Source organism: Onychostoma macrolepis, chromosome 13, assembly GCF_012432095.1.
Source record: "Onychostoma macrolepis isolate SWU-2019 chromosome 13, ASM1243209v1, whole genome shotgun sequence".
NCBI classification, from domain to species: Eukaryota; Metazoa; Chordata; class Actinopteri; order Cypriniformes; family Cyprinidae; genus Onychostoma; species Onychostoma macrolepis.
The window spans coordinates 25865370-25881784 of NC_081167.1; the positions used below are offsets into that span (position 1 = coordinate 25865370).

At 36.7% G+C, this 16415-nt stretch overlaps 3 protein-coding genes across 3 annotated transcripts; 1 reads left to right on the forward strand and 2 right to left on the reverse strand.

Moving 5' to 3' along the window:
- Positions 1 to 31: 31 nt before the first annotated feature.
- cisd1 (CDGSH iron sulfur domain 1) lies at positions 32 to 3091 on the reverse strand. The gene is made up of 3 exons (XM_058795863.1): positions 2883 to 3091; positions 2060 to 2265; positions 32 to 820 (listed from the first exon to the last, which is right to left on the reverse strand). Exons 1-3 carry the CDS (start codon positions 2908 to 2910, stop codon positions 731 to 733), a joined length of 324 nt encoding a protein of 107 aa, XP_058651846.1. The 5' UTR covers positions 2911 to 3091; the 3' UTR covers positions 32 to 730.
- Positions 3092 to 3460: 369 nt separating this feature from the next.
- On the forward strand, positions 3461 to 11995 carry polr1b (RNA polymerase I subunit B). The gene is made up of 15 exons (XM_058795861.1): positions 3461 to 3694; positions 3790 to 3957; positions 4476 to 4622; positions 4715 to 4847; positions 4932 to 5068; positions 5652 to 5875; positions 6010 to 6181; positions 6760 to 6928; positions 7028 to 7309; positions 7922 to 8055; positions 8188 to 8358; positions 9128 to 9284; positions 9370 to 9566; positions 9649 to 9899; positions 10801 to 11995. Exons 1-15 carry the CDS (start codon positions 3521 to 3523, stop codon positions 11681 to 11683), a joined length of 3399 nt encoding a protein of 1132 aa, XP_058651844.1. The 5' UTR covers positions 3461 to 3520; the 3' UTR covers positions 11684 to 11995.
- Positions 11996 to 12139: 144 nt separating this feature from the next.
- On the reverse strand, positions 12140 to 14668 carry nanp (N-acetylneuraminic acid phosphatase). Its single transcript, XM_058795862.1, has 2 exons — positions 14459 to 14668; positions 12140 to 13403 (listed from the first exon to the last, which is right to left on the reverse strand). The coding sequence occupies exons 1-2, from the start codon at positions 14558 to 14560 to the stop codon at positions 12765 to 12767; spliced, it is 741 nt and encodes a 246-aa protein (XP_058651845.1). The 5' UTR covers positions 14561 to 14668; the 3' UTR covers positions 12140 to 12764.
- Positions 14669 to 16415: the final 1747 nt, after the last annotated feature.

Sequence of the window (16415 nt, forward strand, 5' to 3'; positions counted from 1 at the left end):
TTGTGCTTGGGTGAATCAACGTCTCACACAATCAGTTTAAAACTGGTTTATTTCACATCAAACTTGTACAATGTACTTTTCTGAGAGAGAAAATACAATAATTTCACAGAAAAGACAAGCTCGTCAAAACATGATTTTCTCCATGTAACATTTGGTTCTGTTACAGAAATATATCTAGCATTTCCAGTAGTAGGCTAGGATTCAAAATATATAGCTATTTATATTATAGGAGAATGGCATTTTAAATACATTTAATGTCAGTGATCAGTTAAAGTCATATGTGAAGTTTAATAGGCAACAAACAAAACAAAAAAACAAAACATGGCCATTTGGTTTTCATACTCCTTTCACTTTCATATTTATCTCCTAAAACAGACAAGATTCAGTTCAAACTCGTGTTTTTTTTTTTCAATTCAAGTTTTTGTCTCATACAATAATATGACCAGTGTTTAAGCACAAAACCATATTTAGAAGAGTTTGGTTGAACCAGAACATATCCCATAAAGTCTAAGCAGCTAAAAAGAGAAAATTGATATGTATTGCTTAACAAAAACCCAGATATATATAGTACTGGTCTGAGAGCCGGTCAAGCATACTGTACATGATCAAGCACACATACACAGGATAATATAATCACACATTTAATCCCATCAGCCCTGACCACACATGTAAAGCGAAGACACACTAATATCCATCGCTGAGAATGGACGGTCATGAACAGTGGAAATGCTCATGCCTCCTTGCGTTTAATGATCAGAGGACCAACGTTGTCTCCCGTTTCCTGATTGTGTTTAGCATGTGCACCATCACAGTATGGAAACTGCAAGAGACCAGAGAAAACAATTAAATTAAAAATGGGTCACAGCAAGTTTCATGTCACTGATGCTAAAAAACAAGTTTTGGCAAGTTTATTCAGCAGGGACTCATTAAACTGATCAAAAGTGACAGTTAAGCAATGTTACAAAAGATTTCTTTCAAATAAATGCTGTTCTTTTGAGATTTGTATTAATTAAAGAATCCTGAAACAAAATCACAGTTTCCACAAAAATATTAAGCAGCACAGGTGTTTTCAACATTGATAATAAGAAGAAATAGAAATGTCTGTTGAGCAGCAAATCAGCATATTAGAATGATTTATGAAGGATCGCGTGACACTGAAGACTGGAGTAATGATGCTGAAAATTCAGTTTTGCATCACAGATATAAATTACATTTTAAAATATTTTACAATAAAATACAGCTATTGTGAACTGAAATAATATTTCACAATATAACTGTATTTGTCATCAAATAAATGCATCCTTGGTGAGCATAAGAAACGTCTTTCAAAAAAATATTACTGATCCTCTTTTCGCTTTGGATGAAATGGATATTTTTCCCTTCTGCTGCCTCTAAGATCACAGTTCAAAATAGCCACTAGTGATGTTCCCATGGCCTCAGAACTATAATAGTCACATGGAATTTAAAATTCAGGTGATTGAAAAATCCACGAGCAAAGATAACAACAATTTTCTGAGCAGGTTCTTGTTTTGAATAAGCAATTACTTAGTGACCATCAAAAAGAATGAATGAGTGTAGTACAAATGTAATCTAGACATACTACATTCATCATAGTAGGTCAATCCAGCGACACCTGCCTTTTTTGTTTGTTTGTTTTTGAATACTATATAGTAGGGAAGTATGTGATTTCGGATGCAGCCAACAGCCAAAAAGTCACCTGTTGCAGGGCCAGGTCAATGGCAGTTAGATCCACACCTGCAATACGTGACTTGCAAGTGCTGCATGAGTTAAATGGGAATGCTGACAGACAGGTTCAAGATAAACACCTCCTTGTGTTAATCACACCCAACTGTCCATGTATTATGTACATAATAAACATTTCTCCTGATTTCATGAGGGTTAGTTTCAGATTCTGGCGTCTGCAAGATGTCCAGGAGAACATTCACATTTCTGATGCAACGGTTTCTGTATTTTCAGTGTTGATGGTTCAAAGCTAAACGTTTCTAATCTAATTTCTAATGGCAGTTTCTCAGAAGTTTTTCATTAAGCACTTTCTCACCTTTTTGGATCTCCAGCACCTACAGTACACGGCTTTGTCGCCCAGGTCCTCAACGTCAAACGCATGTACCACTTTGGGGTTGTCTTTCTGCAGATCAAGGTTAACTTTTGGCTTCACGCATGTGCTTTTGCTAAAAAATGTTTTGTAGACGAGGATTCCCACTGCTGCGGCTCCAAATGTCACAGACACTGCAGTGATGATCTCAGCTGGAGGAGGACAGAAGACATACACAGAGCCTTTTACTTCAGTAACATCACAGTGACAAATCTAAAACATTGAACTAAAAACATAGGAACTAAATCCATGTTAGTTATAAATAACCCATTTTTAGATATGCATGTATAAATAAGAACAAAAAAATACTTAAAAGAATATCAGAATTAAGTAACAATATTAATTTTAATTAGGCTAAATAAAACTAAAGATACTAAATATGTTTCTCTATGTCTACACAGTTACAGATCTACTGTTTCAACCATTAAACGTTGAAACTGCATTAAATAATCATAGTAACTAAATCCATGTCAGTTACTAAAACTATATTTAATTTTTAGAAACATGATACGAACAGAAATAGTCTATTAGATTTCTCAACGATGCAGCGAGCAAAAAAGACCACATGAAAACACTCAGAGACGCTCACTTACATATAACAACCTGTTGATGTGTGTTTGTGAACCACATCTTCCATATTTCAGTTTATTTCAGTAGTTTCTAATAAATTACTGCTAAGATTCCGACCATAAACACATACAGCGTGAGCAAAACAGTACATTTGCCTTACAAAACACCTTTGTATAACATCTTTAATGGAGGTCTTTACCTTTATGGAAGGAGTTGGACGCGCTCATGGTTAATTATTATTGTTTTGTATTATTATGATTATTTTTTGCTCATAATTTAAAGATCTTCAATCGTCCTCAAGGCCAAATGGAGAGCTCACGTTGATTAACTGTGCGCTGTATTTACGCAGAACGCGCGTTATTAAATAACTGATGGACTTTTACTTTGACTTTACGGTTGCGCACGTGGTCGGTGAAGGTTGAACTGCTGAGATTGATTATTTTTTTTACAGGTCAATATTAGCGTTAAAACCAAAATAAAAGTATCTGTGATTTTTTTAAATGTGTAACAAAGTTTTATATAAAATTATTTATTTCTTATTGATTTATTTAAACGATCTAAAATTTTCAAATGAGTTCATATTATTTTATTTTGCCACTATTTTCATGCAGTGAAAGTGGGTTGTTTTAAATACAGAGCTCCAAATATTTAAAAAACTATATTTATGGTTAAAATCTTCTGGGTTGAAAGGCATGACAGTAAGCAAATGACCATTTTTGTGTGTGACTTTTTAAAACCATTCATAAAAACAATACTTTTATTTTGAAGTTGTGTACAGGAAGTCTTGCGCTACTTCCGAGATCCCGTTGACAAACACACACGTGTGTGTCCAGCAGCATGGATCTAAACAAGTGGTGCAATCTAAAGTCCGAACCGAGTTTAAAACATTTGACAGAGGCAGGGTTCGGTGTCCCGAAAGAAAAGCAGCGCGTGCCCGTGCAGGAGCTGGTGAAGGCGCACATTGAGTCATTTGATCAGGCAGTTACTGATGGATTATGTCGGGTTGTGGAGGTGAGGTGCAGACAGACACACACACACAAACACACGTGTTTATGTACATGCAGATTCTCTGCTGGCTAATAAACAAGTAAAATCTCTGTGTTTAGGCCATTCCTCCTATGGAGTTCATGTACAAGGGAGACAGGATCGGTCTGTCGTTTGTGGAGGCCATCATTCACACGCCAGCGGTTGGTAAAGGAGGAATCAGCAGAGACCTGCGGGTCTTCCCTGCTGAATGCAGAGGCAGGCGCTGCACTTACAGAGGAAAGCTAGTGGTAAGTCTAACCATTAAATAGAAGTAAACATGGTCTATTGTTGATGTATATTGACAGAAGAACTGGTTTCTAATATCATGACATAAACATGCATACAATAATCATATGTGTGTACTAAACACAAAGACACACAAATATGTACTAAATTCATATTTGCATATCACATTCATAATTGCATGTAATGTATGCAAATATAAACATGTGTTTATACGAGATTGATGTATTTAATGTTTTAAAAAATCCAAATACTTGAAATAATATAATAAAACTAATATTTTAATATCACATTGACAAATCTATTGTTCAAACCATTAGATGTTGAAACTCTATTAAGTAATCATAGCAACTAAAGGGTTTTAAAAATGGTTAAATATATATATATATATATATATATATATATATATATATATATATATATATATATATATATATATAAAAAGTCTGGTTTCTAAAGCAAAACCAGTTAACAAGCATCAGTATTTTTAAAAAACAAGAATCATTTTTGTGTGTTTTCACAGGCAGATGTGAGTTGGTCTGTTAATGGCGTTCCCAAAGGAATCATCAAACAGTCAATGGGTAATGTGCCGATCATGGTTAAATCAAAACTCTGCAACCTTTATGGTCTCTCACCCAAAGAACTCATCGAGCATCACGAAGAAGCTGAGGTAAAATCGCACATCGCAGAACTTCATGTAACATGCCAGTGTCATATGGTTTTCTCATGGGCAAAATGACACTTAATCTTGCTTTACTGTAGGAAATGGGTGGCTATTTCATCGTTAACGGCATAGAGAAGGTGATCCGTCTTCTGATCATGCCACGGAGGAACTATCCCATCGCAGTGTCAAGACCAAAGTTTAAGAGCAGAGGACAGGGCTACACTCAGTACGGTAAGTGCTGCGTCTCTTCCAGATTGAATAAATCAATATGATTTATTACATATGCATATTAACATGGGTGTTAACTGTGTGCAGCTATTTCAATGCGCTGTGTAAGAGACGAACACACAGCCATTAATATGAATCTTCACTACCTGGACAATGGAACGGTGATGGTGAATTTCATTTACCGAAAGGAGCTGTTCTTTCTTCCCTTGGGCTTTGCACTGAAGGTAAAAGGAAGTTGTTTTCTCTTATAAGCTTCTTGAGACATTCTGAAGGTGTTTCTTTTGTCCAGCTGACTGTACATTATCCTGTGTTATTTTAGTATTAATTACATACTATTGTAGTATTAACATTCTAATTGGCTTCTGTCTTTAGTTTGTTATATGCTCTCTAGACTATATAAGTAAATGTTTTTATTTCTATATAGCTGTATTTGTTCGGTTTGTAATTTTAATATTTTAATTTAGCTTTTTGATTGCTGAAAATAATTTTGAATTCATTAAAAATCAAAGTATTAGTTCTGATTAATAATAACAATACCGCTTATTACACAGCAACCTTCCAAATAAATAAATATATACGATTATGATAAATTGATTTGAGTTTACGTTATATTTTATTATGTTTGAAGAAGTAGGTGGCCTGGAACCAAGGACAGTTTAGCAGTCATTATACAGAAATATTTAACCACCTCGACTGACCAATCAGAATTAAGGTTTTCAGAAAGCAGTGTAATATTTAGGCACTGTTGCATAATTAATTTTGAATGAAATGTTTCATATTAAAATGTCTTTCCTTTCTTCTTCCAAGGCTTTAGTGGACTTCTCAGATTACCAGATCTACCAGGAACTGATTAAAGGTCGAGAGGAGAACTCTTTCTACAAAAGCTGTGTCTCAGAAATGCTGCGTATGGTCATGGACCAGGGCTGCATGACTAAAGCCAAGGTGCTTAATTACCTGGGCGAGCGTTTCCGGGTCAAACTCCTCCTCCCAGACTGGTTCACTCACGAGCAGTGCGCTCACTTCTTGTTAGAGTAAGTTTGAGATGTTATTGATCACGACTTGATCAAATGAAAATTGATTTTACATCACAGTATTTATATAAACACTTTTTAAACAACTTCCATCAAATGTGGCATTTTTCATAGTGTTCTCCTTCTGTTTGCAGTGAATGTCTGTGTATTCACCTGAAGTCAGATGTGGAGAAGTTCTACATGTTGTGTCTGATGACGCGAAAGCTCTTCAGCTTTGCTAAGCAGGAGTGTATGGAGGAAAACCCTGACAGTCTGATGTTCCAAGAGGTTCTCACACCAGGCCAGCTCTACCTCATGTTCCTAAAAGTAAGATCAACGTTATTATTTGTTCACCTGTCTGTGTGTAGGGCAGCCGTGGTGTCTATACTCATTTTCATATACACCTCAAAAATTTGGGGTCGGTAAGATTTAAAAAAATAAATAAATCTCTCATGCTCAGCAGGCCTGCATTTATTTGATAAAAAAATCTTGAAATATTATTACAATTTCAGATAACTGTTTTCAGTTTTAGTACATTTTAAAATGTAATTTATTCCTGTGATGAAAAGCTGAATTTTCAGCATCATTACTCCAGTCTCACATGACCCTTCAGAAATCTTCATTCTCATTCTAATATGCTGATTTACTACAACAAAACATTTCTTCTTATTATCAAGGTTTAAAAGTTTCTTTTTGGAAATATTTCTTTTTAACATTATTAGTGTCTCTACTACAACTTTTAAGCAAAAATAAATCCTGACTGGGAAATAAATAAATAAAAATAGTGCTAACCCCAAATTTTGTGTAGTGTATATACTGCCACAAGTGCATAATGTAGAATACCTACAGTATAGATAGAACTTTTTGTGCAATGATTTTCCAAAGCTGTTCTGAATGCTCTTCAGGAGAAAATGGCCGGCTGGTTGGTATCGGTAAAACTGTCCTTGGACAAGAGAGGTCACCGAGTGGGAGGACTGACTGCAGAGAGTATGACCAAACTCTTCAACACGAGCACAGATCTCACCAGAGCCTTTGAGTATCTTTTAGCCACAGGAAACCTCCAGTCCAAGACGGGTATGACACTGGCATCGCAACTAATAGTCACAGAACTGAAGTGCATTCACAGGCAGTGAGTGTTTTAATAATAGCTAACATTTATCTTTTTAACCCCAGGTCTGGGCATGCTGCAGGACACCGGACTGTGTGTTGTGGCAGATAAGCTGAACTTCATCCGTTACCTGTCTCATTTCCGCTGCGTGCACAGAGGAGCTGCCTTCGCTAAGATGAGGACCACATCTGTGAGGAAGCTGCTGCCGGAGTCCTGGGGTTTCCTGTGCCCCGTTCACACTCCTGACGGAGAACCATGCGGGCTTATGAACCACCTGACGGCCCACTGCGAGATTGTGGCCCCAATGCATCCCACAACAACCCTGCCTGCCCTGCTCTGCTCTCTAGGTAAATAACATTTTATTCAAGCTCCTCCATTGTTAAACAAGGCCATCAGTAAACAATTCAGAAATTATATAATGCCTTTAAGGCTGCATGATCAATCCAAATGAATCCATAACCACTATATGAATAGTGTGATTATCAAATCGCACAAACTGTAATGTGTGTGTGTGTATACATACCTACAAGCATTTGGGAACGTAACATATGACAACCATCTTCCTAAACATGTAATGAGAAGCACTTATAAACCGGCTTTTGGCAACAAAAGATTTAAGGCCTTCTGCAGTTTGCTGATATAAAAGTTTGATGGATTAATGTTTAAAAATGAATAAATGAAGACAGCTGGTTTGTATATTGGTATTGTAACCTTGCAGTTGTACTATAAAATATATTTTCACTCTTTTTTTTTTCCTTCAAATTTTAATATTAAATGTTTCTTAATTATATAAAGAACACAGAAAGCTAAGAGCATCGCATTTTTAAACCGCAACCACAGTTTTTAATCATGGAAAAGAAAGAAAAACGCAATTAGATATTTTTTCCCCTGAAATCATGCAGTGCTACCTACCTATTAATTGTATGTTTACTATTTAAATCGTTTTTCTCCATCACCAGGTGTAACTGCAGCAGACGGGAGCCCCGGTCAGCCGTATTCGGACTGTTATCCTGTCATACTGGACGGGGCCATGATTGGCTGGGTGGAAAAAGAAGTGGCACCGTCAGTCATCGAATCTCTTCGCAGATTTAAGGTGGGTAATTGTTTGTTTTTTTTCAGTAGTTTAATTATCCTTGATGAACCTCAGAGTTATTTATGTTGATAGTTTTATAAAATAATTAAAATATATATATAGTATAAATCTGAACATTTGTGTCACCTGCAGGTGCTGGGAGAGAGAAAAATTGCACCCTGGACTGAGATCGTCCTGGTTCCTCAGACGGGTAAAGCCAGCTTGTACCCAGGCCTCTATCTGTTCACCACACCCTGTCGCATGGTGCGGCCCGTCCGGAACCTTGGCCTGGGCAAACAGGAGCTTATTGGCACCTTTGAACAGGTGAGAAGAGAGAACCTATTTTACAGAAAATTTGTTCTCACTTAAGTACCACTGTTAATTAGTAGAAAAAAATCTGTTGGACTTCTGCAGAAGATGAAAAAAATCCCATATACTTCCTTTAATCACTTCTGACTGTTTTATATTTTACTGGAGCTTTTAAACTGCTTCAGATTCTTATGTCCTAGCAATGACCTCAAATACTTCAGAAATCACATTTTAGCAACCTTGCTATATAATTACTTCTAAAGCTTTGTCAAGCATACATTCAAAATGTGAGAGCCCAACAGGCGGGATCTGTAAGTAAAAAGCCCATATGGGAACTGATTTTTAACGATTACCTATAAATCGGTAAAGACAGATATACTGTGAGCTAGCAGGTTGTTAATCAGTGCTTTTGTTAAAGCTGTCAGTCTGCATTATTTTATTTTTTTTTTAATAATTTGACAGCAGAATTCTTGGTGAAAAAACTTCATCACCCATGATTCTGCAAAGATATCCATTAATCAGAGAATCAAAACGAGCAAGTCTTTAGCGCACACTCACTCCCATCATGCATTGCAAATGACATAATAGTCAGTCTCCTACGCTTTCAAACTACCTAAATGCATTAAACGTAAAATATAGTGTTTCTGTATACACAGTCAATATTTTTCTATTAGTAGTTTTTAATTTGCTTTATGGCATTATAGGTTTTTCTATCATTAAAGCCTGTAAGTACACAGTTTTGCATTCTGTTTTCTGCAACCTCTGAATGTTTCTTTGTGTTCAGGTGTATCTGAACGTGGGCATCTTCGAGGAAGAGCTGGAGCAGGGAGTGACCACGCACCAAGAGCTGTTTCCTCACAGCATGTTGAGTGTGGTGGCAGAATTCATCCCGTTCTCTGATCACAATCAGAGCCCCAGAAACATGTACCAGTGTCAGATGAGTAAGAATCTCGTGTCCTTATTTTATGAATTATGTCAAAATAAATTCTGTCAAAGCATGTCAACTAAGACATAATCCTATCATAGGTAAACAGACAATGGGCTTCCCACTGCATTCATACCAGGAACGATCAGACAATAAACTGTACCGTCTGCAGACCCCTCAGAGTCCTCTGGTCAGACCCGCAATGTACGATCACTACGACATTGATAATTACCCTATTGGCACCAACGCGATAGTGGCTGTCATTTCATACACTGGCTATGATATGGAAGACGCTATGGTAAGCGTAGCTTCCATGATTGCGCTTGCTCCAAAACATTCTTTTGCATTTGTTAATATTTAGTGTTTTTATTTGTCCTCAGATCGTCAATAAGTCTTCATGGGAGCGTGGCTTTGCTCATGGTTCGGTTTATAAGACTGAGCTCATAGACCTGTCTGAGAAGGTCAAAGGTGATGACAGCATTGTGTTTGGGGTGAAGCCAGGTGACCCCAAAGTAATGGACAGGCTGGACGCAGACGGATTGCCGTTTATCGGCTCCACGCTGAACTATGGAGACCCTTACTACAGCTACATCAATCTTAATACCGGCCAGAGTTATGTGACCTTCTACAAGTAAGACATTACTTTTTATATTACTATATTATTAATACATTTGTTATTTTATTATGCGCTTTTGTCTTTTTTTTTTTTTTTTTTTTTGTACGTTTCTTTTCATTTAATATTTATATTTTATTTCAGATTTAGTTAAATTAACAAAAAACAAGTTTTAATAGTTTGTTAACAATAACACAGCTGTAATGTATGGAAATAACATTTTAGTTGACAAGGGTCAAAATGTATATATTTATTAAATGTATCAACATTTAAACAATACTAAAAGTATTGTAGTACGATACCTTAGTCTTTACTTGCTTTTAATTATTTTTAGCTCATCTAATTTATACTTTTTATCAGTAAGCTTAATTATCTGTAATTTTGATGTAATTCTATTAATTACAAAAGTGTATTATATTATTTAAATTCTATTTCAATTAACAAAAAAACTAGTTTTAATAGTTTGTTAATAATAACACCACTGTGTGATGAATAAGAAACATTTTAGTTGACAAAATTACAAAATGTTTCAAACATTTTATTTAAAAGCTTTAACATTTATAAATAATATACTATTGTAGTACAATTTTGTTTTAGTTGCTCATATTAATTACAAAAAGAGTGCATTAACAATGTGCCTTGAGATTGATTAGGACTGTTCTAATTTTTTTTTTTAAATACTGTAATATATATATATATATATTTGTAATCTTTTTTTTTTTTTTTATTACAATTAATTATTTTTGAATGAAAAAATGAATAATTTAGTATTCTAATTGTAAATGCACTTTATCACCAGGCAACAAGTAAATGTACAATGCATCAGTCTACTTATAATGGGATGTTTTGATATGTTTATGCTCCGTGCAGCTGTATTTCTTTAGATTTCATTGATTTCTGAAGCTCTGTTTCTCCTCAGGTATCAGGAGAGCTGTGTGGTGGACAACATCAAGGTGTGCAGCAATGACACCGGCACTGGCCGCTTCAAGCGCATTTGCATCACAGCCCGCATTCCCAGAAACCCCACCATCGGAGACAAGTTCGCCAGCAGACACGGTCAGAAGGGAATCCTGAGCCGCCTGTGGCCCGCGGAGGACATGCCCTTCACTGAGAGTGGCATGTGCCCGGACATCCTGTTCAACCCGCACGGCTTCCCCTCCAGAATGACCATCGGGATGCTCATCGAGAGCATGGCTGGAAAATCCGCAGCCCTCCACGGCCTGTGTCATGACGCCACACCGTTCAAGTTCTCTGAGGAGAGCTCTGCGCTTGAGCATTTCGGTGAAATGCTGAAAGCTGCAGGATACAACTACTACGGCACGGAGCGCCTCTACTCTGGCATAAGCGGCTTGGAGCTCGAGGCAGACATCTTCATCGGCGTGGTTTACTACCAGCGCTTGCGTCACATGGTCTCCGATAAGTTCCAGGTCAGAACTACAGGAGCGAGAGATAAAGTGACCAATCAGCCGCTGGGAGGAAGGAACGTTCAGGGAGGAATCCGCTTCGGAGAGATGGAGCGGGATGCTCTGCTGGCTCACGGGACGTCGTTCCTGCTCCACGACCGGCTGTTTAATTGCTCAGACCGTTCTGTGGCGCAGGTTTGCATGGACTGCGGTAGCCTGCTGTCGCCACTTCTGGAAAAGCCGCCTCCTTATTGGTCAAATACACGCCATCGGAAAACCATCTGCTTGCTGTGCAACAAGAGCGACTCTATCGAGACTGTGTCCGTTCCTTATGTGTTTAGATACTTCGTAGCAGAGCTTGCGGCAATGAACATTAAAATCAAATTAGATGTCAAGTAAAATTCTTTGACTGTATCTTTCTTTACATAGATGGAAAATAAAGTGCCTGAGCATATCATCTTTATCACCATATCACTTGAGTGGTTATATCTCACTCGTATCGTGAAAAATGGACTGGTGTGGTGAGCAGTGTCACTGTTTTCTATCAATAGCAGGATTAATGTGGACTGTTTAAACTTCTCAAGAACATGTATAGGAATTGGAGTCATAAAACAGTTCTTATTTACTTATAATTACTAACTATACTATTTAGTGAATGTTGAATTTCTATTTCATTCCATTTCATTTTTTTTCTTTACACGCAAACATCAATAAACATGGTAGGTATCTGCTCAATGAGCATCACGTCAAACTGGTGAGTGACAAGTGACTTCTGAACAAAGATAAACTCATTTGTCAGTCATCAAGAGGTTTGGGAATTTGTACAAATTTACAAAAAAAAAACAAACACCAAGATGAATAAATGACAATTTTAATTCTTTTTTTAGACCAGCCTTTTAAGATAAAGAAATTCAATAAAGCTTTCGCAAGCTTATAGATGCTTTTTTTTTTTTTGGTTAGCAATCATGTAATACCCAAAGAAATACATCACCCATGATTAATTTATTCTTGAAGTATTGGCAAATATTAATATTTCTCTTTAACAATTCCAATAATTTGGTACTTTTAACACCTTAATGCAATTATAATCTGAACATAAAAGACATACAATACAGTTTAATGTTGCTAGAACAGAGCTGGATAACTAATGTTAAATGTCCTGTTCAATAAACTAAACAAAACTGTATTAAAAATGCATTTGCATAATCACTGTTACTTGATGTATTGTGGTTTTGTCTACACAGATTCATTTTGAGGTTAATATTGTTGCCATAGAAAGAATAATTAGTAGGACATGAACCACTCCAAGTCGAATGTTCAGATTGTCATTTAGTGTCATGTGACCTCAAAATGGTGGCCACTGTAAGAGAAGACCAACCTTTTTTCTTTTTTTTTTTTATTATAGATTAAAACTTTTTTCTAAGCCGCTAATATAAGTCTTCATCACATTTAAAAAAAAAAAAAAACTTTTATGTAAACATCAACTCAGTTCAAGTAGAACATCATTCAGATTCATTACACTAGGAACAGTGTAGTCTGGAGTCACAGAGCCCTGCGGGAGAAATTTACAGTCACTGTTTATCCACACGGTGGCCCGCACTCCTGCATTAATGCCTCCCTGGATGTCTGTGCTGAGAGAATCTCCCACCATGATGCAGTCCTGCGGCCGGACTCCTGCAGACTCGAAGCAGTGAGTAAAGATGGAGCACGCCGGTTTCTGCTCAGGATGATCTCCTCCGACTACCACCAAACTAAAGAGACCCTCACATCTCACCGCTTCGATCTTCTCCCACTGCGTCTGAGTATCGCCGTTGGTGATCAGAAGCAGTTTGTACTTCTTCTTCAGTTCCTCCAGGAGAGATCGAACCTCAGGAGAAAGTGTCAGCGCCTGTAATCGTGTGTTCTTCCATGTGTGGTAGCAACTGTTGGCCAGAGCCGGATCAGGATCGGTGCCCTGCATCTCCTGTAGGGCTTCATACCAGTGATGGATCCTCACATCATCTATTGTTTTTCCTTCTGATGGGTCGAACGATTCGTGGAGAAGCTTTCGTAAAAAGCGATCACAGATGTCTTTGATGTGACATTCCTGCACATGCATTGACTTCAGCAGCTCACACACCTAAACAAAGAACACAACGTAAATCATGAGATCAACATCTTTAATTAACAAAAATAATACAGTTTGGATTCATATTTAGTTATTTAATAAAAAAATAAACCAACAACAAAGTTGACCAAGCATCCAAATATTTGTGGAGAACAATATCATAGTATTACCACAGTACGTGTCAAAAAAACAAGGTAATACCATGGCACTTTGATATAAGAGTGTCAAACAATACCATTACATTGCATTGCCACTATGTGTGCCAAAACCATAGTAAAACCATGGTACTTCGATATACACTTAAAATACCATGAAATGATTACAAAAAAAAAAGCATGGTACTTTGATATATACTTCAGACAATGTCAAAGAAAAAAAATGGCATTGCCATTGTGTCCAAAAACCATGGTAATACCATGGTACTTTGATATATATATACTTCAAAATTACAGTATGTCAAAAATACCACTGCATGTGTCCATAAAACATGGTAATACCATGGTACTTTGATATATACTTCAGAGCACGTAAAAAAAAATTCCATGGCATTACCATTACATGTGTCGAATAACCATGGTAATATCAGGGTACTTTGATAGCTCTCTACGTCCAATAATACCATGGTATACTTGGGTAAAGTTGGTTTTATATTCGCACATTCAGACTTCAGCATTCAATTACTTTGTTAACCGGACATTCAGCGGACATTCGCAAGTAATTATGATTTTAAAACAATACTTGCCTATTTTGATCGATTGTGAAAAAAATGTAGTAGGTTGACAATGATGTCGCTGATTAGAATTTGCAAAAAATAACTTTATTGCACATATAACGTTAATTAGAAAGTTATTGAACGCGGAAATGTGTAAATGTTGTGTATGTGCGAATATAAAACCAACTTTAGTCCATGGTATGTGTCCAAAAGCCATGGTAATACAATGGTACTTCCATATATGCTTCAAAGTATGTCAAATAATATCATACGTGCCCCCAAAACTATGGTAATACCATGGTAATGTCAACAGTTCGTTGCAATGTTCAAGCATTTTTCTTATTCATTCATTTACCTTCTGAATGGCAATTCGTCCTGCGCCGGCTGTATCGACCAGCGTGTTATCCAAATCAAATATAATCGATGAAACTCCTCGGCTTTCCATCATATTCCACATCCACGCAGGATATCAACCACACACCCGAACACGCGGAACTCCTGCTGCTGGCGTCAGGCAGGTGTTGTGACGCAACATCACATTGCATTCTGGGAGATGTAGTTCCCGAGGAAAAATACGGGGATTTATAACAGGTCTGTAAATAACATCTACTTTTTACCATGCTGAGATTGTTAGATCAGTCTTAGACTTTCTGTTTCTTAATTTTTTCAAGTAAATGTAAAATGATCAAATAAAAAAAAATTCTTATTAGCCCTTTAATAGGCTAGCAGGCCTCATGGTAGCTAGCCTATCCATCTAACATTCAACTAAGTTGGTAATTTCATGTGATTAAGATTTATTAGCCCGATTTATTTCAATCAATTAAAATTGCAAACGTAGAATGTAATTTTAAAAGCTGCATTCTGCAACAGAAGCTTTAGTATTTTATATTAATGCTCGGGAAAAAGACTTTTCTAGCAGTAGCCTACTAACCTACAGCAATGCAGCACACCACACTTTTAAAACCACACTTTCCTTTTAAAATTAAGCTTAAAATCGAAAAATAGGCCTACTGCTAAATATTTAAATGTAGCCTGTATGTTACTTCTCTCAGTGTAAATACGAATTAACCTGTTTACAACCAACATATTTTTGTTCACTAGAACATTTAGTTTCACCCAAAATGAACAAGGGTATCGCTCATTATTATAGCATATCTGGGGTTATTATACAGCCTACTACACATGACTATTATTTACTTCATTTTCAAGGTAAGCAATTGAAATGCACTTACAATCATAGCCACATGAGGGCCTCCGGTGATTACATATGCTATGAAAATCAAAAAACATCACTGACACTTCATGGCCCATAAGGACCAAAGACTAACCCTGCGTCCCAATGTGCATACTATCCACTCTATTTGCTCTAAATAGTATTGAAAATTACTAATGTCACACAGAATTTAGGATGGATAGTATGCACATTGGGACGCAGGCTGCAACTTTTGGCTCTTTTAGTTATTGGAATGAAGTGCATATCCTTAACACTAAAACAAAACTGAGCGCCTTGTCACCACAACACCTGTATGGCATGCGGCCGTATAGTATCGTAGAGAACGAAAGCAGAACCTTTGGGAAATCATTCTGAAACTTGGTAATATCTCACAGAAAATTAGATTTTTGTGGAACACAAAACATGAATATGAGGATTCTAAACAAAGCAAACATCTTATGTTTAAAGTGAGAGCGGAAGTGGCCAACTTGAATGTGCAAGTCTTCCGCTTCTATAATTATATAATTATAAACACTTGTTTGTTGAGCAAATAGTTTTACCGTTTACTGCACTTTGTTATTCTTCTAGTTTCGTGCTTACTTCCGCGGTGCAAAGGTGGATTTGCTAATTTGAAAGATTAAAACATTTTTGTAATAAATCCACCTTTGACTGTTTATCAGTTTACGCTGATAAGAAGTTAGATGAGTTTATGTACCACATTAGCTGTGTTAATTGCACATTGTCACACAATTATACGTTCAAAGCTATGGAATGTTCACTGAGAGGAGCAAGTTGCAGCCAAACACAGTGCAGAAATTACCCATCATTCCATTCATCAGCATTTTCTTAGTGCAAACTCACCTCGTATAACCTTGCTGTGATTTTTTTTTCTTCCCCTTTACACTCAGCACGCACACACCTTCAGGGCTCTTCACTCACCATGAGGAACACTTACAGTTTTCACAGTGAGCCTTTGTGGTTTGATATTTATTTTAAAAGGCTGAGATGCATAAACCACCTTTCTTTACATACAGTGGCCCCAAAAAGTATTTATAAACTTGAGCCACGATACATTAATTTCATTGTATTAGGCCTACAT